At 49.3% G+C, this 24,827-nt stretch overlaps 3 protein-coding genes and 1 pseudogene across 3 annotated transcripts; 1 reads left to right on the top strand and 3 right to left on the bottom strand.

The window, feature by feature from the left end:
- Window positions 1-5,923: 5,923 nt before the first annotated feature.
- On the bottom strand, window positions 5,924-6,379 carry Tmem239 (transmembrane protein 239). The gene has a single exon (XM_075963830.1). It carries the CDS (start codon window positions 6,377-6,379, stop codon window positions 5,924-5,926), a length of 456 nt encoding a protein of 151 aa, XP_075819945.1.
- Window positions 6,380-7,071: 692 nt separating this feature from the next.
- C2H20orf141 (chromosome 2 C20orf141 homolog) lies at window positions 7,072-10,758 on the bottom strand. The gene is made up of 3 exons (XM_075962703.1): window positions 10,741-10,758; window positions 7,397-7,563; window positions 7,072-7,309 (listed from the first exon to the last, which is right to left on the bottom strand). The coding sequence occupies exons 1-3, from the start codon at window positions 10,756-10,758 to the stop codon at window positions 7,072-7,074; spliced, it is 423 nt and encodes a 140-aa protein (XP_075818818.1).
- Window positions 10,759-11,778: 1,020 nt separating this feature from the next.
- On the bottom strand, window positions 11,779-13,343 carry LOC142844354 (glyceraldehyde-3-phosphate dehydrogenase-like; annotated as a pseudogene).
- A 2,567-nt stretch (window positions 13,344-15,910) lies between these two features.
- On the top strand, window positions 15,911-22,466 carry Cpxm1 (carboxypeptidase X, M14 family member 1). Its single transcript, XM_075962159.1, has 14 exons — window positions 15,911-16,135; window positions 17,007-17,168; window positions 17,285-17,394; window positions 17,486-17,625; window positions 17,757-17,847; window positions 18,403-18,553; window positions 18,645-18,733; window positions 19,046-19,169; window positions 19,251-19,447; window positions 19,535-19,714; window positions 19,793-20,090; window positions 20,251-20,390; window positions 21,901-22,003; window positions 22,098-22,466. Exons 1-14 carry the CDS (start codon window positions 15,988-15,990, stop codon window positions 22,337-22,339), a joined length of 2,175 nt encoding a protein of 724 aa, XP_075818274.1. The 5' UTR covers window positions 15,911-15,987; the 3' UTR covers window positions 22,340-22,466.
- The last annotated feature ends 2,361 nt before the right edge of the window (window positions 22,467-24,827 follow it).

Raw genomic sequence — 24,827 nt, 5'->3', positions numbered from 1 at the left:
GGATTAAAAAAAAAACACCCAGTAAATTTAAGGGAATGCAAACAGTTTGAACACTTAAGGAAAAAAGACAGATTGTAAAGAAACAGATCAAAAGATGTTCAACATTTTCAGCCACTGGAAAAGAGGCAAATACAGACTATAAGAGGTAGCACCATTTGCTGCTGGAATGGCTAATGCAGGAAAGATGGTCTATATGATCCGGCTACTTCATCTTGAAGTGTTTACCCAGACAAAATGAAAACATGCTCATAGGAAGACTTCACCATTGCAATTTCAACAGCTGAAAATGACTCATGTCCATCCATCAACAGGAGAATTGATAAACTGAGTATACCACTCGTTAGAATACTACTTGGTTATTTTAAAGCGTAAACTGTTGGGCTCAGTAGGTGAAGTGCTTAAGGATCAGTTTAATTCCCAGAACTCACGTAAGAATGCTGAGTATTGTGGTGCCCACTTGAATCCAGTGCTGCTGGGGCCGAGACAGGCAGATGCCTGGGGCTGGCTGGCTAGCTGTTCTAGCCTAATGGACAACTCAGGCTATGAGAGCTCCTGTCTCATAGGACACAGCTGGTGTTCCTGAGGCCTCTGTGCATGCAGGCATACAGCAGGAATTACTGATGCGTACACCACTGTCTCCCATTTTATTTGGGGGCCTGACATTTGATGGCAGGGGAGAAACTGTGGTAGAAATAACAGATGTTAAACAAATCTCGTTTAAAACTGTTTTATTGCAGTACCGGGACTCAAACCTTGGACATCACCCATCAGCCAGGCTCTGCCACTGAGCCGCATTCCTTGCCCTAAAAATACTTGAGAGATATCAGTATAAAGGAAGCAAAGGTTTCATTGCAAAACATAAATGGAAATGTTGACTCCGCCCCCAAAAAATTTTACAGAGTTAATCGTATCCAGATTCTCACCAAGGCAGTTGGCCCTCTCAGGATTGTCATCAGCGAGCCCTCCCAGTCTTGGTTTTCTCTTGCTGGGGTAGCCAAGCTGGAGATTTAGGAAAGTAGATGAGGAGGCAACAAAACTGTCACTCTGGTGATACTAGACCTGCTATGTCTCCATGGCCCCCAAGTTTTGCCCCGCTCACCCTAAGGCTGGGTCCAAGCCTGCGGAATCCTGCTTCCCTGGGAGACCCTAGCCAAGGCCGACCTTTCATGGCCAGAACTACAGATCTTCACCGGGGTGCATGCATTGCTACACTGATCACCATACTCCCCTTGCTGGGATTTTGGGGCTCTCCCTGGTCCAGGACGGTTATCACTCCACGGGATGCTCATGGCCTTTGTATCCCAGGCTGAGCGTGGGACTTTATCAATGTCAGGCCCTTCTACACATCAGTTCACCTCAGTGCTTGTCAGCTGCCCTCATGACTCCTCTGCCCCTAGCCTGACAGGGTTTCCAGAGGACACCACCTAGAATTGCAGGTGTCTGCCAAGCAATTCAGGACACACCCCTATGCTAGTGATTGTCCCTGCCTCTGCCCTTGAGTACATCTGAGCATGCCTACCAGTGGTCACTCTCGACTCTGGGCCTCCTTCTGTCGCTTCACAGGTCGCTTCCAAGACCTGGATGCCGAGGCTTCCTCACTCCTCCCTTTGGCCAAGGGCCAGTCACCCTTGAGCACGTCCTCTAGAGTCTAGTCTTAGAATAGTGAGCCTGTAAAGTTTCCCAGGTGCTGCTTGTCTTCCTGTTTCTAGGGACCTCTTTCCTGTCAGTCCCGCTCAGTCAGGCATGCTCATCCGTGAGGACCTAGACACATGCATTTCCCCTCTGACCATCTTTAGAGGCCCTTCTAGGTCCAGACTGTTCCTCTTTTCACCCTGGACCATGAGGCAGTGAGAGAAAGGTTGTATTGGATACACACACACACACACACACACTCAGTATCAGGATACTGTGTTGGTGTGAATCAACTAAGCCATGCCTGATGGGTTTATTTGGCTAAAACCACTGGTGGATCCCAGCCCCTTATGCCAATTCCATGGAAAAAAAAACTGTAGATGAGACGAGGAAGGGCAGGCAAAAATATTCATCCAGTGGTCCAGGACATCAGGTCAGTTGGGACTCCTCTTTCCTCTTGTCCCAACTGGAAAGGCTTAGAACACTTTGACACCAGCATTCCCATTCTCCATCAGGTTGTATTTTAAAATCATTTAAAGTGGATGGCTTTGCATACATTATAGGAATTTCCGGAATTATGTTGAAACTGTTTTTTCTTTGCTGCAAGGTGTCTCACATTAAATCCCACTCCCATTTGCCCGGCGCTAGTCATGCGCGCCATTCTGTTTCTTGCCTTGTTTTCATGCAAAAAGAAATATAATTGTGCCTCTATACGTTTTAAATGCATGCCACGAGAACTGTATTTCATACTAAGATCTCACGACTGCTCCGGTTGCTTCCATCCCCATGCGTTGCCCTTCCTATCTCCTTGCCCCCCAACAACAGCACAGTGAAATCCTCAACCGTATGTCCAGTGCAGTGCCTCTCAGACACCTGTCGCCTTATGGGGTTTAAAATGCAGGCTCTAGCTTAGCAGGCCTAAGATGGAGCTGTCAAATTTGATTTGGGGGGGCAGGGAGTGTTTGCTTTTTTCTTTCTAGACGTGGTCTCATGTAATCCAACCTGGCTTCAAACTCGCTGAGGAAGGCCTTGTACTTTAGTTCTTCATCTCCCAAGTGGTAGACAGGACTATAGGCAAGAACTAGGCAAGAACTGTGTAGTGCTGGAGATCAAGGCTGAATGCTGGGCTAACACTACCAAATGAGCCGCATCCTTAGCCCCTGAGAGTCTACTTTTTGCTGTTAAGTTTTATTTCAAGTGCATGAATGAGTGCTTGCATGCATCTGCACCACATGGGTGCCTGGTGCCCACAGAGGAGGAGGGGCATCAGATCTCCAGGAACTAAAGTTACGGGTGGTTGTGAGCTGACATGTGGGCTCTGGGGACAGAACCAGGATCCTCTTGAAAGAGCAGCAAGTGTTCTTAACTGCCGAGCCATCTCTTCAGCCCCCACAGAGTCTCTATAGCTCTGAAGAGCTAAGGGATGACTATACTGCTCTTCCTGGGACCACATTTTGAAGATTGAGCTCTCCCTCACTCCCCGAAAACCTCTGCGAGAATTCATTTCTTTTCTGGGTTATAGGATGAGTGTCCCATGTGGTAAGGATCGCCCATCTGCTTGCCAGTTTCACTGCATCGCCCTACCCCACACCAGCAGGTCAGGAGGGTGGAAGATGTATTTTGATGTGAGGGGAGGGGAAAGGCCTTTTGTATTCTCACCTGCACTGTGTTCCCTGCCATCCTGTGCATATGGTTCTTGGTTAAAACCTCCTCTCCCCTTAATTAGAATGGTACCAGGTCTCTGGAGTGATGTCCCTGGCTAGATTAGTAAAAGATCCAGGCTAGGTTTCTTAGTCTCTATTCCCACCACAGACTACTCTGAAGTCCCAGCCCTCCAGATATCTAGATAACTAGACACATTTGACTTATGACATCACTAGTACTTAGCTTCATCTCTAATGTGGATTTCTCCTTAGTCACCTGTTAGAGTGATCTGGGACTCAAACAGCCTGGCCTTGACACTGAGGAGTTGCTGTCCTGATCCTGACAAAATAGTCACAGTGTATGTACATACGTATGGACATATGTATGTATGCATGTGTATATAGTGGTGTTAGGGGCTAGTTCAGGCACTTCACCTTGCAAGCCTAATGCCCCAAGTTGAGTGTCTGTTTTATGTTCATGTAGAAAATGAAGTTTAGAAAGACCTATCGGGGCTAGGAATGTAGCTCAGTTGGTAGAATACTTGCCTAAGATGCAGGGAACCTTGAGTTTGATCACCAGTACCAAATAAACCAGGCATGGTGGCACATCCTTGTAATCCCAGCCCTTGGGAGGTAAGAGCAAGAGGATCAGAAGTTCAAGATCATCCTCAGTTACATAGTGAGTTTGAGGACAGTCTGAACTACATGAGGGGTGTGTGTATATGTGGCTCTGTGTGTGTGTGAGTATGTGTGTGAGTGTGTGTGTGTCTGTGTCTGTGTGTGTGTGTGTGTGTGTGTGAGAGAGAGAGAGAGAGAGAGAGAGAGAGAGAGAGAGAGAGAGAGAGAGAGAGAGAGAGAGAAGAGAGAGAGAGAGAGAGATCCATGGAGCAAGAATGTGACAGGACTAGGCTTACAGCATAGTAACCACAAGAATAACAGCATCTCCATGTCTTGCCTTGACACATGGTCCTATTGCAGGGGGAACTACAAAGAAAAAGAAGGGCTGGTTTGGGATTTTAGACACTGAAACTAGAGATGTCTAACCAATAACATACAGAGTTCCAAACTATAGCAGGTTTTGGCCAAAGTGAACCATGATTTAAGGTGCACGAGTGTATGGGTGGCAGGAGAGTTTTTTGGCCTAGAGCTTCTGAAGCAGAGATTTTAAGGTTAGGTATAAAATAGAGTTGGGAAGCAGCAGGGAATGGGTAGGGGGTCGGGCATGGATAAAGACTGTTAGTTGGGCCCTGGCTGTGGGCAAACTATCTAACATGCCTGTCACCTTATCTGGTAACTAATGCTCAAAATTTTTTTGGTAGGGTCATCATAGAAACCACACTCCGAGGAAGTATGGATGATCCAAAACCTTCTGGGATGTGAGCAACTTGCTTGATCAGTTTTGGAAATCCCTGAGTTATTTTCCTACTCACACAGTTTTGTAAGCCTTTCCTGGCACCAGGCTCCAACCCCAAGCATTGCACAAGTATAGTTCACTATTTGCCTAGTTTGAGGTTGTGTGACACAGCCTTCTGCATTTGGTCCACACCATCCATCCTGTGCTAGCTATTTTAGGGCTGAGAGTCTATCTATGACAGAGAATTTCTCTGGACTCCTAGAGAAACTTGCTCCGTCATCAAGCTTCTGGATCAAAAGGCCTTTTGAACTTGAAGAATGTTCTTGAAGCCAAAACAGCTTAACTGCTTTTTGGCCTTACAAAGTATTTTTCATAAAACCAGGCATGGTGGCACAAATTTTAATCCCAGGTCTCTAGAGGTGGAGGCAATAGGATCAGAAATTTAAAGTCATCCTTAGTTAAATAGTAAATTTAAAGCCATCCCAGGCTTCATGAGATCCTGTCTCGAAAACAAAACAAAGTATTTTGTAAATAGATACTAACTTTGGATCATAATAATCCTATGAAAAAATGAAACACACTTAACACTGAGGTTCAGAAATAATGAATTGGCCAAACTGTGGGTGTCTTAAAAGGGACTTGTTCTTTCATAACAGATCTGGAGGCTCCGTATGTGTGTAGGGGTGGAGTGTATGCGGATGCACAAAGCCTTGGGTTCAATCTCTAGCATGCGCGTGCGCACACACACACACACACACACACACACGAAACTTACTACGATGACTGATGATTGGCTTATTTTTCATTTCTGGGAGTTGAGTGAGGTGGGGTCCCCATGGTTTTGGACCAGGACCACCCCTATCTATCTATCTTTCAGTAAGGCCCATTCCAGAGTCTTCTATTCTCCTCCTGGAAGCAGAGAGAGAGGATCCTTGACAAATGTACAGAGTGATAAGACCAGGGTTATGCAAGTGGAAACACCCAGGAAGCCTGAAGCAGGAAAGGCTGAGGTGGCAGGACAAAAAGAAGCTGCCTGGGAGACCAAGTGACGGACGTTACCACTTCTGTATGGGTGTTCTCAGGGGCTTGGTCAAGCTCTTGTCCTTGGCTAAACCATTTGTCCTGTCCATGACACCAACATGAGTTTAAGTTAGATGGCCCAGATGCCAGGCCCCCACATGTGCTTGTGATCGGGGGTTTGAGAACTGAGGGGTTCCACTGCCCTCCCTCCCCACAGGACTCAGGCCTTTGGCCGGGGCTCAACAGACACAGGCAGTAAGATGGGGTTGCCCTTCTATTGGTCCAAGTCCTGAGCATAGCCTGGGTGAGTCATGGAGGTAAGGAGGCCCACGAGGCTCAGCAACGTGGAGAAGAGCAGCAGGAAGGAGGCCGCGAAGAGCAGAGCCGGCAGGGCACTGAGTACCAGCAGCAGGATAGCTGGCAGCAGGTGGCTCCACACCACAGCCACCACAGGCCACAGGGAGCTCAGCAGGTAGGAGCCCGTGGTGAAGAGGGCATGACATAACATCAGGGACAGCAGCAGGTAGAGTATCCCCTCCAGACCCCATAGCATATGCTGTAGAGGTTGCCGCCAACCTGATGTATTCCACCACTGAGACCAGCTCCGGGGCAAGTGGCATGCCCACCAGCGCACCCAGTCCTGACGGGTGACCCAGGCTGACCAGGGCACTGCCCGCTGGGGTCCCTCGCCAGCCCCGATGATATCCGTCTCCACTCGTGGCTGCTGCATCACGGCTGGTGCACCTGTGGACAGGGCCAGGCCAGCTGCAGGGGCAGCTCTGGAGATGCCCAGGACCTCAGGATAGGTAGGGTTGCAGGGGTTAGGAGGATACCAGCACAGGCAGGATTGGGGTTTGAACTGGGGCCTAGGACTTACCTTTGGGCAGAGCCGCCTAAGTCATGATGCTTCCTGCTGTGCCCAGGACAGCCTGGCAGCCAGGTCCCAATCTCACCTTCACTCAGCCCACCATCCCTCAGAGGAGTCCATTATGACCCGGGCTGGGGCGGGGCCCAGCTAACAGGAGCTACTGCATAGTGTGAGGCTCTCTTGAGTCCCTTACTTATGGACACTCTAGGCTAGCAGGAGTGTTCAGTAAACTTCACAGAAACCATTCTCCTTGCTTATATGAAGCCTCCCCCGCTCCTGTCCCTCCTTGATGGCTGCCTCAAACTGCAGGGCTGGAGTTGGTTGCTGTATCCACCCTTTTCTCTGCCTTCTCTTATTGCCCTAAGCCTCAGCCCCAGTTCTCAAATGTCGATACTATGGAACTAGAGGCCTCTGAGGTTAAAGCTGAACACAATGGAGTATTCTACCCTCACCCCATCACCTTACCCTCATGCAGCTCAGCATGGAGGAGAAGAAACCTGGGGAAGCAGAATGGCTGGTGTATTTTTAGAAGGCATTCAGTTTTCGGAGGGCCCTCAGGCCCAAGGATGGAGGCAGAAAGCCAGGCCCAGCAGGGCTAAGGGTATACCAGAGCCTCCCAAGAACAGACCCAGGCCCAGGAACAGCAAAAGCAGTGCATCCTGGAACCTGAGTAGTCCTGAGACCAGCCCTGTGTGGAAGAGGGCAGCTGCCTGCTGTCCTGGACCTTCACCAGCCCCCTGGCTCTGACCCATTGGAAGAAGTCTGTGTGGTGGCAGGATAGGACCTGTGGGCCTGTGGAGAGAGAAGAGGGCAGGTCAAGGCAACTGCTCATCTGTCCCTGTGCTTGGGATACCCACCTGGCAGCCTCCTGTCACTTACCCATGGAGCAGGTCAAAGGCCAGGAAGCTGACCAGAAGTAGGAGCAACAGGGCTAGGCCAGCTGTCGAGAAGACTGTTGGAATTGTCGCTCCTAGTGCCCCCAGCCCTAGGATACTGTCCAGGAGCCGGGGCCAGCTGAAGCCCCAGGGGACACACGAGTCACAGACCTATTCTACCCCTCTCAAGTATCCAGACTGCTGGGAGGGTTAGGGTGGGGTCTATAAGAGCTTTGGGTATGTGTAAGCAGAGCTGGGGCTTGGAAGTATTAGAAAGAGCTAGTGCTAGGAGATTAAGGGATCAGGAAAAAGGAAGACCTTGGTTTACACTCAAAGCTCAAAGAATAGGGAACTAGGCTCTTCGTGGATGCCCTCCACCCCCAACTTCCACTCCACATCTTCACTAAATCCTCCTCACCTCCTCCCACTTGGGTTGACCATTCTGGATTTGAACACTGAGTCATTGTGACTTATTGCCAGGCAGGACCTTGAGTTAAGAACAGAACAACAGTTTGTCGCCTCATAAGCACTGGGAGCCTAGGTGGGGCTTAGCCAGCAAATCATTGTTTACTGAGAACTGCGACTCACCCTTAGTTATTGCCTTGGCTAATGATTTTCTGCCCTGGGGACTTCCCAAGGTTTCTGGGTTGTCAGGAAAGCAGGCTAGCAGCATGACTCCTCGGACTCCTGCCCAAGGGAGGAGAGGCTGCTTCTTCCTGGAAGGTCCTCAGGCTATGTGTCTGGGATGTCATTCAGTTTTTCTGTCTCCAGTTCTCTTCCCTGAACTTGAGTGAGGCCTGCAACTCGGGGGTGCGAATAGACTTTTCCAGGAGGCAACCTAGGCTGTGGGTGGCAGAAGAATGCCATTGGATGTGAACGGAGACTACACTTTCATTTCCCAGCTGCCCAGATCCAAATAACCACACAGAAGCTATATTAATTACAACGTTGTTGGACTGATTGCTCAGGCATACTTCTAGCTAGCTCTTACATCTTAAATTAGCCCATTTCTATTAATCTGTGCATTGCCACAGGACTGTGGCTTACCGGTGAGGTTCTGGCATCTTTCTCCTTTTTCAGCTACATAGCATCTGCCTGCTTGCAGTTTAGTTTTCCCACTTACCCATATTCTGCCCTGCCATAGCCCAGGTTCTTTATTAACCAATGGTTTTAAAACATATTCACAGCATACAGAGGGGAATCCCACATGAATTGGATGTTTTAAGCACTGCAGTTTTGGGAGATGTTATGGTTTCAGAAATGTTACAGAGAACTGGGCATGGTAGAATATGCCTTAATTTCAGTGCTCAGAAGGCTGAAGCAGAAAGATTGTGACTTTAAGGCCAGCCTGGACTATATAAATAGGTGCTGACTAGAGAAATTTAAAGGAAAAAAAAAGACAGAGGTTATGAACCTAAGAGGCCTACAACATTGTGACCCCAAGTTATTCAGAACCAGGAGTCTGTTCATGTGTCCCAGGCTGCTCTTGAAATCTCCAGGTAATGCAGGCTGCTCTCTAACTCTTGGCGATTCTCTGCCTCCTCATTGTGAGTGCTAGGATTGCAGACATGCACTGCCATGCTTTGCATACACTTCTAATGGGAAGTTAAGGCTGCCACCTAAGAATGAAATTAAGGAATGAACATGAAATAAACAGGTTGATCACCATCACTGGTGACATTTATTGAGAATAAACGTATTCCCACTGAATCTATGGGGGCAGTGGTTACAGAGCTACTAAATACATGGACAGTCTGGGGATGAAAGATGAGTGAAGTGACATAAATTTAAGTATTACTCATACTTTGAAGGAAAACTGATGGGGTTGGGATAGGGGAGACATTGACGTTATAGCCCCCAGAAAAAGGAGAGACTGAGTAAGAATGATAGAAAGGACATTGAGCTACCTCCCAGGAGGCCCTCCCCAAAGACCCAGAGCCGGTGGTCTTGGCATGTTTGGTGCTGATGGACCTGACACTATAGAGCCAATGTCATTTGCCCTTAACTCATTCACGAGTTGTCCTTCCACTGGCTTTTGTTTGCCTGGGAACTGTGTTTCACATATAGATTTGTCTATAGGGACTTAGGAGATAGCACAGGATCCTGTTTTTGTTTTCTGTCTAAGTCTTCATTGCCTTTGTAAATGAGAAAATTAGCATTTAGGTTTTAAATTGCCAGTTCTGGTGCAGCCACAAGATTGCATCCCTGAACTATGAAATTGAGAGTCACGTCCCAAGAGTCCTACAAAGAGGAAGTTGCCACTCTGCAAGGGATTGGGGCTGGGGTGTGCAACTAATACTCCTTAAGGTTTCCTGTGCCATGTTGTGTATAATTTGTAGGGGAGTTCTACTTGAAGTTTTCTCAATTTTTTTCATCCAATAATAATTTATAAAGTGATCCCCATGTGCCAGGTCGTGCGCCTATTGTTGGATTATGACTCCTAAGACAGACTAGGAGCTCTCATGCAGATGTTCTGCTGAGAGCTTGGAGTTGTCTTCAGAAGGAAAAAATTAAGAGATGAGAAAGGAGAAGGACAGGGTAGAAAAAAGGGTAGCACATGGTCTTGTCTGGGATCCAGCCTCAGCTTGACTTTGAAGATAGCTCTGAGAACAGTCAATTGTGCTGTAGAGTCGATCCCGTTATACCAGTCAGCCATTGAGGAAAGGGAAGAAAGAGAGAGAAGTCGGGGAACTGTAACTTTTAGTGTAAAAGCAACTTCTGTCTGCTGAGGGCTCTTGTTTGTAGAAATCAAACAGCTATGATTTATGCATTGCAAACAATAATGAGGGTGAGTGCAATGTTGGTAAAAGGGACCTCATGGGGGAATCAACAGCTACAGCAGTCGATCTCGTAGTAAAAGATTCAGCAAATCTGGATGATTTGTATCATGTTCATCCGTGAAAACTATTTGATTTAGGGCTGGAGTAGAGCCTGGTGGTTAAGAGGTCTTCCCACTCTTCCAGAGGAGCATAGTTCAGTTCCTAGCACCCACATCAGGGGCTCAAAACTGTGCGCGACTCCAGCTCTAGGGGATCCAACACCATCTTCTGGCAACTCTCTCTCACACACACGCACATACTTAAACCTCAGAACTGGTTGGCTCTATGGAGCTAGTCTCTAAGTCCTTGGAATATCCTATTCAATATAAGTGTCTATTTGCACAGAAGTCTTGAACTACATCAAATAGTCTATGCCAACAATATGATTTTCCTTGGGGACATAGACCAGAAATCAGGATTACCTTGGCCTTTGGAATGTTTGGACTATCATCAACCAACATAGGCAGTCAACTGTATCTGTATCTCCAAAAAAGTTCTGGACTCCAAAGGTTCAGTGAATTTTTCTTACGAACAGTGCTTGGTGCATGTTGTCTCACATACTGCTGGAAGGATTAGGTACTGGCAACCCGATTCCATTTTCATATAAACAATGGAAGCTTATACACAATCTTCCCTGTACCCTGCCGTGTACAGTCTTCTGTTGTGGGTTTTAATCTGTCCGCAACCTTTCTTTGTCATAATCTGTGAGCATTAGTATAACCACTTTGGGGAGTTCTTCTGATAAACCATTGAAAAAGAGAGTGGTCGGGCTGGAGAGATGGCTCAGAGGTTAAGAACACTGACTGCTCTTCCAGAGGTCCTGAGTTCAATTCCCAGCAACCACATGGTGGCTCACAGCCATCTGTACTGAGATCTGGCGCCCTCTGGCGTGCAGGCATACATGGAGGCAGAATGTTGTATACATAATAAATAAATAAATCTTAGAGAGAGAGAGAGAGAGAGAGAGAGAGAGAGAGAGAGAGAGAGAGAGAGAGAGAGGTGTCTTGGGGACTCCAGAACAGCACTGGCATCCAAAGTAGGATTCACCAGGACAGTGCTGAGTCGCTAAAATAGGATGGGATCACGAGTTGAGAGAAAGGACAAGAGGGAGAGACTTTGATTCCCAGATGGCTACTTAGTCATCCCCAGCTTGGAAATGAAGCAGCCCCATGATCAGTTGCTGGAGGTCAAAGTTATCAGTGGAATTTATTGATGACAGCTAACTCCTGGGGGAGTTGTTTAGGAAACTGTCCAGAAAGTAGAATAATTAACCAAAACCCCAAAGAATTGTTTTAAAAAGTTAACAAAAGTAGAGGATGAAGAATATTTGAAAGTTAGTTTTAGAAATTTCAAATAAAATCATAAAAGCTTTTTCTGAAGCAATGAACTTTATTGATGTTATTCAAGGGAATGGGGCTTTTCAAGCGCCCCCTTCTCTTATGGAGGCCTGGGATGAAAATTATGACAGGGGACATATGTTGGGGGTTGAGTTGGGAGAGGAACGCCCCAGCAGCCAAGGGCCTTATTCCTCCTTTCACGTTCTTCCTGGCGGGTGGTCCAGGCCTCCTTATTCCTTAGAGGCCATGTGGATCATAAGCTCCACCCCCTGCAGTTGTAGCTAAATTCATTGTCATTCCAGGAAATGAACTTGACAAAGTTGATATTCAGAGCAATGTCAGCCTCAGCATCAAAGATGAAAGAGTGGGTGTCACTGCTAATATCACAGGAAACAGCCTGTTCTTCCTCATATAGCCCCAAATGTCCTTACGGCCCTCTGGTATCTGCCTCACCACTTTTAAAAAACAATTTTCAGTTTGTTTTCTGTCTAAGGGTGTTTTGCCTGCATATATGTCAGTGCACCACGTGTGTGCCTGATGCCTGAAGAGATCAGAAGAGGATACCAGATCCCCTGGGACTGGAGTTACTGAGGGTTGTGAGTCACTTTGTGGGTTCTGGGAATTTAATTCAGGTCCTCTGTGAGAGCAGTAAGTGCTCTTAATCACTGAGCTTCTTCACCATCTTCTTGATGTCTTTGTACTTGGCAGCTTTCTCAGGTGGCAGGTCAGATCTACAACACACACACACTGTGGTTAGGAATATTGAAGACCATGCCAGTGAGCCCCTGCTCAGCCCTGACATGACCTTGCCCACAGCCTTGGCAGTGCCAGTGGATGCAAGGTTGATGTTCTAGGCAGTCTCACAACCGTCACACCACACTTTCCCAGAAGGGTTATCCGTGTGTGTGTGTGTGTGTGTGTGTGTATGTGCGCGTGCGCGTTTGATGGTAGTGATATCATGTGCTGTGGTCATGAGTCCTCCAATGATGCAAAAGTTGTCACAGATGACCTTGGCCAGGGGACATAAGCAGCTGTTGGTACAGGAAGATTTGCTGACAATCTTGAGCAAGTGCCATGCTTCTTTTGGTTCATTCTATCACAAACATGGCAGCAGCAGGAGAAGAGTTAGAGAAGATGACCTTTGCCTCCACTCCTCAAGGGGCCCTAGACCTCTCCATGGTGGTGAAGACACCAGTTGGCTCCACTGGTCTTTGGCACCAGTGTCACCCCATTTGATATTGGCAGGATCCTGCCACTGGAAGACTGAGTTGTCTTCCCATTGATGACAGATTTCTTATTCTCAGTTGTGATTATTCCAGGGAACTTGCTGTGGGTGGAATCATACTGGAACATGTAGACCATGTAGTTGAGGTCTTTGATGGCAACAGTATCCACTGAACCAGAGTTGAAGGCAGCCCTAGTGACCAGGCTGAACAAGGAGGATGAAAGAGCCTAAATCACAGAACTTTTAACAAAATGGGTGTGGTGAGAAATACATTCCTGTAATTTTAGTACTCTTTAGGCAGAGTTAGGTGGATCAGATGTCCAATGTCATCCTCAGGTGCATAGAGACCTGTGGTAGTTTGAATGTAATTGACTCCCCTAAGCTCATAGGGAGTGGCACTGTTAGCAGGTGTGGCTTTGTTGGAATAGGTGTGGGCTTGCTGGAGGAAGTGTGTCACTGTGGAGGTGGGCTTTGCGGTCTCTTATGCTCAAGTTATGCCCAGGGTCTCAGTTCACTTCCTGTTGCCTTCGGGTTGAGATATAGAATTTTCAGCTCCTTCTCCAGCATCATGTTTGCCTGCATACTGCATGTCCCACCATGATAATAATAGATTGGAATTCTGAAATGTAAGCCACCCAATCAAATGCTTTCCTTTGTAAGAATTACTGTGGTCATGGTATCTCTTCACAGCAATGGAAACCCTAACTAAGACAAGACCAGTCTGGGCTACGTAGAGCCCATATAGTCCTACCAGCTCATAGTCATGTGAAATTAAAATTACTGGTGCTTCCTGCACAGGAAAAGATGACATACATACAACCAAAAAGGCAAAATGGTACCAGAATTTTGCTTATTCATTATATTCTTTGTTTTAATGTTTCATTTTGAGATCAAGGCTTGTTATCCTGCCCATGCTTTCTTTGAACTCTTGATCCCAGCTTGTCCCTTAAACTAAAATCTCCTTTGGACAGCTGCCCCACCCAACCTACTAGGCTGTTCCCTGAAACATATACTTGTCCCTGTGGTACCCAAAGATCCTACATGATGCTCTTGGAGATAGAGACCATGCTATGCATGGGATGAACTTTATATACTTTATGGTATAAACTTGCCATTGTATCCCTGGGATGGATCATCATCATTTGAATCTGTGTTGAGGCCTCTTGCCTTGGCAGTCCCAAATGTCCAGTGGCCAGGGCCGGAGGCAGTAGCCTAGTAAGAGAGGAGTATGAGAAGATGCAGAGCAGCTCAGGACCAAGAGGGGCATGGAAGGAGGGAGGAGGGGCTGAGTCTGAGATGTCCTGTTGCTGGTACTTCTCTCTCCCCTCCCCTCTTTCCAGCTCTCTCTGGGAAACCTGGTTGAGAGTGGGGCTTCTGGTGGAAGTCCAGAAACCTCTGCCTTTTTCAGATACTGGCCTGCAATGCAAGGATGCACTGAGTCTGCTCTCTTGCATGTGTGCAGTGGCCCCGTGTTCACAAAGTCTGTGATTTAAAGCCCAGCCCGTTAGCGTCTGCTGTCAACCTGATGCGTCAGAGAGGAAAACCTCAACCAAGGAGCTGCGGAGATAAGGCTGGCCTGCAGGGAGTTGTCCTGATTGTTTGTGCATGAGGGCCTTGCCACTGTGGGCAGCACCATCCCCTGGACAGGTAGTCCTGGGCTTTATGAAAGCCAGTTGAGAATGGGCCTGATAGCTAACCAGCAGGGTTTTTCTCCTGTTTCTATTTCAAGCTCCTGCTTGAGTTTTGCCTCCACTGCCCTGGATGAATCTACAAACAAAAATAAATCTTCTCTTTCGCAAAGTTGCTTGTGGTGTGTGTTTTATCAGAAGTTTCCTTAAACATCTCTATGCCTCTCTTTGAGGAGACCTGGGCCTAGCACAGCTGCTCAGGTGGGGGTGTCAAAAAGGGATTTGGTCATGCCTTGGTTCTTGGTGATCACTCCTTTCTCAGAGTTCCCTGCCCCTCTCTCTGGAGTGTCACGGTTGGAACAGATGGCAGGGCTTGTTCCCTTGGAGTGGTCGCTTCTGGAGGTGGCCTTAGTTCAGGAGCCCCACACGTGGCCTTATGCATATCTGCCAGATTCTGGTTTTGTGAATGCTGCCAGAGAGGTGCCGACTTGATAATGAGGTTATTTAATTTGTTTACATAGACCGTGGCCCCTGTACCCTTTTGGTAGGGGTCCCAGGCTCCGGTGGGCAACACTTCTTGTGGGGATGCAAGCAAAGGCAGAACCACAGAATTTTCTTTTGGGCGGGTGGCTCAGGTCCTGGGGAAAACAGGGGTCCGAGGACTTGTGGAGGAAGATAAGAGGAAGAGGGGAAGGAGTTGGAACAGGGAGAACAGGGCGCCCATCAAGCTTTGGCCTCTCGGTTCTTGACGCCAACCCTCCGGTTATCAGCTCTGGCTGCCTTCCTCGAGTTATGTAAGCTCCAAAACGTGGCAGCCCAGGGAGGGAAAAAGAGAAGGGGCGGAACCGAGGGTGGTGGTGACGAGGGCAAGAGCTGCCTCTCTACACTCTATGGGTTGGTTGTCTTTGGGATTAATGGAGGACTTCTCATCCCTGCCTCCCCCCCCCCCCCCCCCCCCGCAGCCCTGAACCCTCATTCACTCCCGCTGTTTTCTAGCGGACTTTTCCGGTTTAGTCCCACACACCTCAGCAAGGCACCCGAGGTTCTGGATAGAGTTTCCTTTCAGGTTGTTTCCTCTCCAAAACTGTGCTACCTTGACCACATCACCTAGGCGCCGCTCTGAGCCTCGGTTTGCCAGTCTGTAAACTGAAGTTTGACTAAAATTCAGAGCACGTGCAAAGCGCCTTGCATAGGTGCCTGCGGTGGGATGGGCGCGCGCAGTCAAATGGAATGTGCGGTGGCTTCGCAGACTGTGACGGGCCGGGCACCGGGGAGGCTGCGGCACTGGGTTCCTGGTGCGGCACTGGGTCCCAGGGCAGCCCCCAGCCCGCCGCCGTCGCAGGGGTTCCTCGCGGCTCACCCGAGTCCGCCGCCACGGAGGGACCTCGGGGCTCTCCCCAAGCCGCCCGCCCCTCTCCAAGGAGGTCGGATTCCGGCGAGTGGCTGTGGGCGGGCCAGAGGCTGCAGAGGGGCGTGGGGCGGAGGAGAGGGGCGGGCAGGAAGGGGCGGGGGGCTCCGCGGGCGCCCGCAGGAAGGAGAGAACCCACCGAGAGCCTCAGCACCGTGGGCTCGCCGACCCTCCAGCTATGTGGGGCCTCTTGCTCGCTGTGACTGCCTTTGCGCCTTCCGTCGGTCTGAGTCTGGGGGCGCCCAGCGCTTCAGAGCTGGGCCTGTCGCCGGGCTCAACCCTGGCCCCACATAGCAACTTTACCCAGCCGTCCACAAAGGCAAATGGTGAGCTCTGGGACCCACGGTCGGCTGCTGGGCAGGTCAGACCCACTCCCCCAGCTGAGTCCTTCAGCCCGCTCTGTGAACTGGGACACACATACACAGCCCTGTGCAATGGCTGCTGACTCAGCAACCCCATTCTGGTCAGACCTAGTCAGCAGTTCCAGGGCAGGCCCAGTGGGATGCTGGCTGCCCCAACTCCAGCCTTCTCTTTTCACAAAGGAGGAAACTGAGGCCAGAATCTGGAGGAGCTCAAGAAAAGTGAAGAGACCCCAGACTAAAATGGGCAGAGTCAGCCTGTGTAGGAGAGTGTTTAACGCCAAAGACTGGAGGGGGAAAGAAAGGGCGGCGAGGCTGCGTAGGGGGGAGAAGGGTCACTGGCTCCTGATGGGTATAGGCACGCTGTCCGGCCTCCCAACTTCTTCCTGTAGGAAGTCGGAGCTTTGAGGCCAGGCAGGTAGGCCAAGCACGGACTTCAGGACAGGAGCTGAGGCCTAGTTTGAAGCTAAGGATGGCTTGGAGGATGGTCGGGGGAGGTGCAAAATCAGAGGTGGGAGGGAGCATTCCTGCAGAAGGGACCAACTGGGGCAAGGTCTAGAGGTTAAACACTGATCTCTAAAGTGACCCGTCTCTAATGGCTCGACATCGCTCTCCCCTGGATCAGAGTCGGAGGGCACACTGTCCAAAGATGTAGCTGTGTAAGAAGGAAGCACCAAGGATGTGACAAGAAAGGCAGGTTGGGAATAGGTGTCAGGACTTGAACGCCCCGTTAAGACTTCGGTGATTGCAGTGACTGTCCCATATGCTCTAATGCCTTCTTGGGCTAACGGACCTTTCATGACATCCCCCCACCCTTCATTGCCTCCCGGTACCCTAGAGACCTCAGAACAGCATGTCCGGCTGCGAGTCATCAAGAAGAAAAAGATCATTGTCAAGAAGCGAAAGAAACAAAGGCAGCCCGGTCCTTCAGTGACTGCCAGGCCTTCGGTGACCACCAACCCAGCAAAGACCCCCACTGTCCCTGAGAAACAAGAACCAGGTATTGCCTTTCCGGGAGGGCCCTGCCTAGCATGGGAACATGTCAGACTCATCTCCTGAGCTGCCCCGGTTCTGCCCTTTCTCTAATCCTGTCTTCTTGTTCTGTCATTACCCCAGGATGCCCCCCTCTAGGCCTGGAGTCCTTGCGTGTTTCAGACAGTCAGCTTGAGGCCTCTAGCAGCCAATCTTTTGGTCTTGGACCACACCGTGGACGGCTCAACATCCAGGTCAGCACCCTTAAGTGCTCCTTCTCTCCCCTCATCCTAGCCCTTGTCTGTTGGTCCCTCTGGTTTGATGACCATGACCTTTTGTCCACAGTCCGGTCTGGAAGATGGCGATCTGTATGATGGGGCCTGGTGCGCTGAGCAACAAGACACCAAGCCTTGGCTTCAGGTGGATGCTAAGACTCCTGTCCGCTTCTCAGGAGTCATCACGCAGGGCAGAAATTCCATATGGAGGTGCGGCAGGCTAACTCTTAGCCTGGAAGTGATTGGTGAACAGACACAGACGTACTGCAATGACGCTGCTTGAACAGTACCTCTGCATAGTATATAACTGTCTAATAATAGTTCTCTTTATCTCTGACCAGGTATGACTGGGTCACATCATACAAGGTCCAGTTCAGCAATGACAGTCAGACCTGGTGGACAAGTAAGAATCACAGTAGTGGGATGGACATGGTAAGTGTCCCCATAGTGACTGGGACCGGCCAAGGTGCTAGGCTAGGCTAGAGTGAGAATTCTCTGCATATAAAAGACAGATACCCACTTAGCTCCAGGAGAAAGTTGGTGTTTTTGCAGTGCCAAGGACTTTGTGCGTTCACAGGGCAGTTTTTCACCTAGCACAAGCTCCATTGGGATAGCCCCATTAACCACACCATGGGGTAGGTGCTGCAGCTTCCTCCTGGGCCACTCTTTCTGACCATGAGCCTCTGGCTTTTTTACTTCTTGCCTGCTCATGGCTCTGGTTTTCCGTCTCATGGACCTCTTTTATACAAGGCTGCAGAATGGGTATGTTGCTCTACTGAGCTGAGACCGTGTTAGAAAACACAGCTGCCCAAAGTGGCCCACTAGCAGGAGCTAAGGAAATTGGGGTCCCTGTTTGATAGCATGTATGTCTCCAGCTGAACCCACCAGGGAGGGTTGGCTTGTGAGTGTGGGAGCCTGAACTCCATCCCTGGATCTTGGGCCAGTATCAGGTCTGAGCATCCTCAGCAGGGACCCCCATATCTCCAGGTATTTCCTGCCAATTCAGACCCAGATACCCCGGTGTTGAGCCTCCTGCCGGAGCCTCAGGTGGCTCGCTTCATTCGTCTGCTGCCTCAGACCTGGTTCCAGAAAGGTGCACCTTGCCTCCGGGCAGAGATCCTGGCCTGTCCAGTCTCAGGTGGGCATCTGGGCAAAGGCTGGAGGGGCAGGACCTGACTTCAGGGACATCCCATGAACTTAACGTTTACCTGGAACTCACTTCCCACCAGATCCTAATGACCTGTTCCCTGAGGCCCACACGCTGGGATCTTCTGACTCTCTGGACTTCCGGCATCACAATTATAAGGCCATGAGAAAGGTCAGACACAACCACAGTGACCCAGAAAAGAGGCCTGTCCGTTTCTTTGCCGCCAGGGCATACTGACTGTGACTACCCACGAGTCTCCTGTCCCTATGTCCCACTCTCCTCCGTTTCCCTTGATCCCTAAGTTCTGCTCCAGCTACCTTTGTCATGGCACCACCCCTTTCTGTCCCTCCTGACCCGCTGTGCCTTGTCCGGATCATGCCATGTTACTCCCATCTGTGTGCACCCCTGGCTCTGTAAGTCCTTCCGCGGTTACTCGTGGTCTGACATCTGCGTGTGACTGCCCCATGTCCCTCTGCTGCCCAGCTGATGAAACAGGTGAACGAGCAGTGTCCAAACATCACCCGCATCTACAGCATCGGGAAGAGCTACCAGGGTCTGAAGCTGTATGTGATGGAGATGTCAGACCAGCCTGGCGAGCATGAGCTGGGTACTGTTTGATGGCATGGGGGGAGGCGAGCACAGGGCAGGCTGCAGTATGAGCAAGCTCTGAACTTCCATGTGTTTCCAGGAGAGCCTGAGGTCCGCTATGTGGCTGGTATGCATGGGAATGAGGCCCTGGGGCGGGAGTTACTTCTGCTTTTGATGCAGTTCTTATGTCAAGAGTTCCTGCGAGGGGACCCGCGAGTGACTCGGCTGCTTACTGAGACACGTATTCACCTCCTGCCTTCCATGAATCCTGATGGCTATGAGACTGCCTACCACAGGGTAGGCCACCTGGAATGAGGGCCTCCCTGTTCCCTCTGCCATGGTACACAGAGCCTGTTTGACTTGAACAAAGCCCTTTCTTGGCAGGGCTCAGAGCTGGTGGGCTGGGCAGAGGGTCGCTGGACCCACCAGGGCATTGACCTTAACCACAATTTTGCTGACCTCAATACACCCCTGTGGTATGCAGAAGATGATGGGCTGGTACCCCACACTGTCCCCAACCACCACCTGCCACTGCCTTCTTACTATACACTGCCCAATGCCACTGTGAGTATTTTGGGGACGGGGTGAAGGGCAAGGCCCCTTGTCTCTGTGTGCACCCCATCCTCACCTGTCCTTGTCCAGGTGGCTCCTGAGACATGGGCAGTGATCAAGTGGATGAAGCGTATTCCGTTTGTGTTAAGTGCCAACCTCCATGGGGGTGAACTTGTGGTGTCCTACCCTTTCGACATGACTCGGACCCCGTGGGCTGCTCGCGAACTCACCCCTACACCGGATGATGCTGTCTTTCGCTGGCTTAGCACCGTCTATGCTGGCACTAATCGGGTCATGCAAGACACAGATCGCCGACCTTGTCATAGCGAGGACTTCTCCCTGCACGGCAATGTCATTAATGGAGCCGACTGGCACACAGTTCCTGGGAGTATGTGCCCGAGAGTGGAATTAGTCCCGTCTCCATAACTACCTTGTCCCATAATAGTCTCTTGTAATGTGTAGTACGTGTCAAGCCCTACCGTGGGTGTCTCTCAAGAGCACTGGGAGAATGGGGCTACCTAACACTCCAGTGTCTTTGGCACCCCCAGGCATGAACGACTTCAGCTACCTACACACCAATTGCTTTGAGGTCACTGTGGAGCTGTCCTGTGACAAGTTCCCTCATGAGAAGGAGCTGCCTCAGGAGTGGGAAAACAACAAAGACGCCCTTCTCACTTACCTGGAGCAGGTGGGATCTGAATCCCCAGTTCCTGGCCTCCCCGAGTTACCCCTGGCCAGCCTGCTGTCCCGGAGTTGTGCTGGAACCTGGGCACCAGCAGTCTTAACTGGCAGCAGGTTCCACAACATTGTGGGCCACGTGTGACGTCAGATTGTCTTGGAATGAGCTGGACAAGGAAGGGCAGCTTGCTAGCAGGCTGGTTTCAGATGTTCTAAGGCAATGGAACTAGAAGCCAGGACAACCCGAGGCTAAGGAATGGTCCCTAGAATTGTCACAAACCTGTCGTTATCAGGATAGCTTTTCTCAAAAGATAATAGTCAGATGTGAAAATTGCCTTGGCGCAAAGTATTACATCCCTCTGCGAATGGCTCTATAAGAACAGCTTCCGTGGATTCTCCAAGAAATCTTTCTAGTGTAAGATGGCTCAGCAGGTAGAGGCACCTGCTGCTCGGCCTAACAACTGAGTTTAATCCCTGGGATACACGTGGTGGAAGGAAGGAGAGAGCTGACTCCTACAAGTTCTCTGACCTTCACTCATGTGCCATGGCATGTGTGTACCCACATACAAACATAGACCCACACAAAATAATTAAATGTAAAAAAAATGATTTTTTTAAAAGAGGATTGAAATTTAGATCCCAGCACCCATGTAGCCAGCTGAACATCCCCATAAATCCCTGTAACTTCAGCTCCGAGTTGGGTAGACAAGAATTGCTGAGCCTTGCTGGCTTCCAGCCTAGCCAAGTGTGAGCTCCAGGTTCAAGGACGACCCCGCTTTAGAGAAACAGCTGGAGACTGACAGACCCTTGATGCCCTCTTCAGGGCACCTGCTCATACCCGAGGGCAAGCCTAAAAACAGTGCCATCACACTGAGAAAGCCCAGTTACACCTGACTAGACCAGGGGTAACTTAGAAATTAGGAGATATTTTTTTTAAATAAATTTATTTTATATCCCAGCTGCAGTTTCCCCTCCCTTCTCTCCTTTGCAGTAGAAATTTGTCACCTAGGATCATAGTATAGACCTGACACCTTGTCAGGCTTGCAAGGCGACAGCCAGAAAGCTAATGAAGTCTCGCTCTTCTGCAAAGGGAAAAGTGTCTTTAATTCTTTTGGTTTGTTTGCTTTTTAAGTCAGGGTGTCACTGTGTAGCCCAGGCTAGTCTCAAACTTGAAATCCTACGTCCATCTCAAGGTTTTGATAAACTTTTATACAGACTGAGATGACTCACACCTGTAATTCCAGAACTTGGGAAGTGGAGGCAGGCTCAGGGATCGAGGCTTGGCTTTAAAGCAAAAATCTTCAGCTGGGCAGTTAGAGCGTGTATCTTTAATCCCAGTACTCAGGAGGCAGAGGCAGGTGGAAGGCTGAGTTTGAGGCTAGCCTGGTCTACAGAGTGAGTTCCAGGACATCCATGGCTACATAGAGAAATCCTGTCTCAAAAATCACAAACAAAAAACCCCACACACAAAAAACAATAAACAACAACAAAAACCCACTTAAAAAACTTCTGCTGCACAGGTGCGCATGGGCATTGCAGGAGTTGTACGGGACAAAGATACAGGGCTCGGGATTGCGGATGCTGTCATTGCTGTGGAGGGCATTAACCACGATGTTACAACAGGTGTGTGTGGTAGAGGGAAGAGCTGGGGCCCTTTCGACTGGTCCAAAGTTAAAGAACCCTGAACCCATCTGACCTCTCTCGTCTCTCCTGTCAGCGTGGGGTGGCGATTATTGGCGGCTGCTGACTCCTGGAGACTATGTGGTGACGGCCAGTGCTGAGGGCTACCATACAGTGAAACAACATTGCCAGGTCACCTTTGAAGAGGGCCCTGTCCCCTGCAATTTCCTACTCACCAAGACTCCCAAACAGAGGCTTCGAGAGCTGCTGGCATCAGGGGCTAAGGTGCCCCCAGACCTTCGGAGGAAGCTAGAGCAGCTGAGGGGACAGAAGAATTAACGTCTCTAGCTGAAGAGAGCCACATCCTTGGACAGGCTGGACCTGTTCAGAACTGAGGGAGGAAGGGGGTGGGGAGAAAGGGTAGTAGAAGAGGTACTATGGCTTAGTAAAGCTTCTGGTGCCTGAGAGTCCTGTTGTCTCTGTGTTCCAGGTCCTTCTCCGGGGTCTGCATGTACACACTAGCCGGTTGTGTACACAGACAATCCCACCTGAGCTCTTGTACCTGGGGCTCGGCAGAGTGATTTACTTCTGCCTGTGTTTTTCTGCCATGGGTGTTAGTATGTTCATTAATGATCTGCTTGGTGTCAAGTGTGCAAGCAGTCAAGGGTCGGTGGTGTCTGTACCCAGCCTTCTGGGCTTCCAGTTAGGAGGGGACAGGTAATATACACTGTGAGCTATGCCAAGGTGGAAGCCGGTTTGGTAGAGGAGGCAGGGTGGTTACACACACAGGAAATGCAGGTCTGCAGTGACTCAAAACAGTCAGGGATGTAGTCGAGATGGTTTTAGGAATTCAGATGAAGGTAGACCGGGCATAGGATATGGATAAGAACTAAAGATCAGGTGAAAGCATTTGAATTCACTCCAGCTATTTAGAGTACCAATAAATGATGGCTTCTTTCCTGCTAAAGGAGGAATCACATTGTGAGCCAAGGATACAGCCTGTTACAATAATTCCAGACAGAATTTTCATGTTAGAAATAAGTGTACTAAGATATTGAAATTACTGGATGATGTAATAGGAGCAGCGGGGCTGTGTCCCCGGCACCCCGGCCGCCTGGCTAGCTTATGCCCCGAAATAACAACACACAAACTGTATTCTTTTAAACACTGCCTGGCCCATTAGTTTCAGCCTCTTAACCCATTTCTAATAATCTATGTAGCACCATGAGGTGCGCTTACCAGGAAAGATTCAGCATGTCTGACCTGGTGGCTGGCTGCATCGCCATCTGCCTCAGAGAGCAGAGCTATCGCATCTGCCAGGGAGAGGGGAGCGTGGTGTCTCTGAGCTCACTTCCTCTTCCTCCCAGCATTCTGTTCTGTTTACTCCACCCACCTATGTTCTAACCAATAAAATGGGCCAAGGCAGTTTCTTTATTTTTTAACCAATGACCTTCCTCCATCAGGATGAGAAAAGGGGAAAGGGAATTTTACACAGAAAGCAGGAAGTTAATCGCTTTCATTTATTATTGCTGCTATTTAAAGTTTTCTTTATTTAGTGCCACATGCAGGGGAAATCAGAGGACAGCTTCGGGAGTCAGCTTTCTTCTACTACATGGGCCTCAGCCATCAGACGTCATCAGGTTTGTCACCTGCTGAACCACCTTGCCTGTCTCTGCTTCAGTGTTTGTAAATCTGTATTTGGCTATGTTGATGCTGAATCTAACTAACTTAGCTGTCAAGGAAATCTATAAAATGTAGGTAAACTTCGAGTCCCTTAGTCAGATAAGCTCCTTTTAGCGGTGGGCAGTGGCTAATGCAGACTCATTGCTTTTGCACTCACGAACCCACAGTGGCTATGGTCACCTGCACAAGGGCAAGCCAGTCAACATTCCAGCATGGAGGGGCAAGAGGCACAAAACCCCGCCCTTAGCTGAGGTATGTCTCTGGGTGTCAGAAGACAACCTGAAGGAGTTGGTTTGTGGTAGGTGCCCTGACGAGTGGAAGAAAAGAAAACCAGGAAACCCTCAGTGTCTTTGAGTGTCCGCTGTCTTCCCACACCTCTCTTGCACCTTCCTTCTCCTCCCTTCCCTGTTATCTTAATATTAAAGCCTCACAGTTTTAAGAACCCAATCAAGATGGTATTCACCATTGGGCCTGGAGAGATGGCTCAGTGGTTAAGAGCTTTGCCTGCTCTTCCAAAGGTCCTGAGTTCAATTCCCAGCAACCACATGGTGGCTCACAACCATCTGTAATGAGGTCTGGTGCCCTCTCCTGACCTGCAGGGATACGTGCAGGCAGAACACTGAATACATTATAAATAAATCTTTAAAAAAATGGTATTCATCATATACAAGAGACAAAACAAAAAAAGTCCAAAATATATCAAACTTCCGAGCATCTCTTTGCCTCTACAAATAATTAAAAATAAACTGAACTGGGCTGGAGAGATGGCTGACTGCTCTTCCAGAGGTCCTGAGTTCAGTTCCCAGCAACCACATGGTGGCTCACAACCATCTGTACTGACATCTGGCGCCCTCCTCTGGCGTGCAGGCAATGCATCGAGGCAGAATGTTGTATACATAATAAATAAATAAATCTTTAAAAAAGTAAACTGAACTGTTGGATTTGGGAACAAAGTTTAAAAAAGGGAAAAGCAATAAAGTGTGTGGCAGAACATGGGGCCGCATGTTAGTTTGGAGGTTTCTGTACTAAAGGGAAGAGCTTTTCTTTCTTTTACTTCTTTTTATTTTTTTCCATTTTTTTAAAAATTTTTAAAGCAATGGGCTGGAGAGATAGCACAGAGGTTGAGTACTGACTGCTCTTCCAG

Source organism: Microtus pennsylvanicus, chromosome 2, assembly GCF_037038515.1.
Source record: "Microtus pennsylvanicus isolate mMicPen1 chromosome 2, mMicPen1.hap1, whole genome shotgun sequence".
NCBI classification, from domain to species: domain Eukaryota; kingdom Metazoa; phylum Chordata; class Mammalia; order Rodentia; family Cricetidae; genus Microtus; species Microtus pennsylvanicus.
The sequence above is the reverse complement of the archived record's forward strand: the minus strand, read 5'-3'. Positions and strand labels throughout refer to the sequence as shown.

Coding starts and splice junctions, on each gene's coding strand:
- Tmem239 (XM_075963830.1), bottom strand. CDS start 6,379: ATGCAGCAGCCACGAGTGGAGACGGATATCATCGGGGCTGGCGAGGGA.
- C2H20orf141 (XM_075962703.1), bottom strand. Junction 7,310..7,396: donor GCCTTTGACCTGCTCCATGG/GTAAGTGACAGG, acceptor CTCTCTCCACAG/GCCCACAGGTCCTATCCTGC.
- Cpxm1 (XM_075962159.1), top strand. CDS start 15,988: ATGTGGGGCCTCTTGCTCGCTGTGACTGCCTTTGCGCCTTCCGTCGGT. Junction 19,715..19,792: donor ATACACTGCCCAATGCCACT/GTGAGTATTTTG, acceptor GTCCTTGTCCAG/GTGGCTCCTGAGACATGGGC. Junction 20,091..20,250: donor CTGGCACACAGTTCCTGGGA/GTATGTGCCCGA, acceptor TGGCACCCCCAG/GCATGAACGACTTCAGCTAC.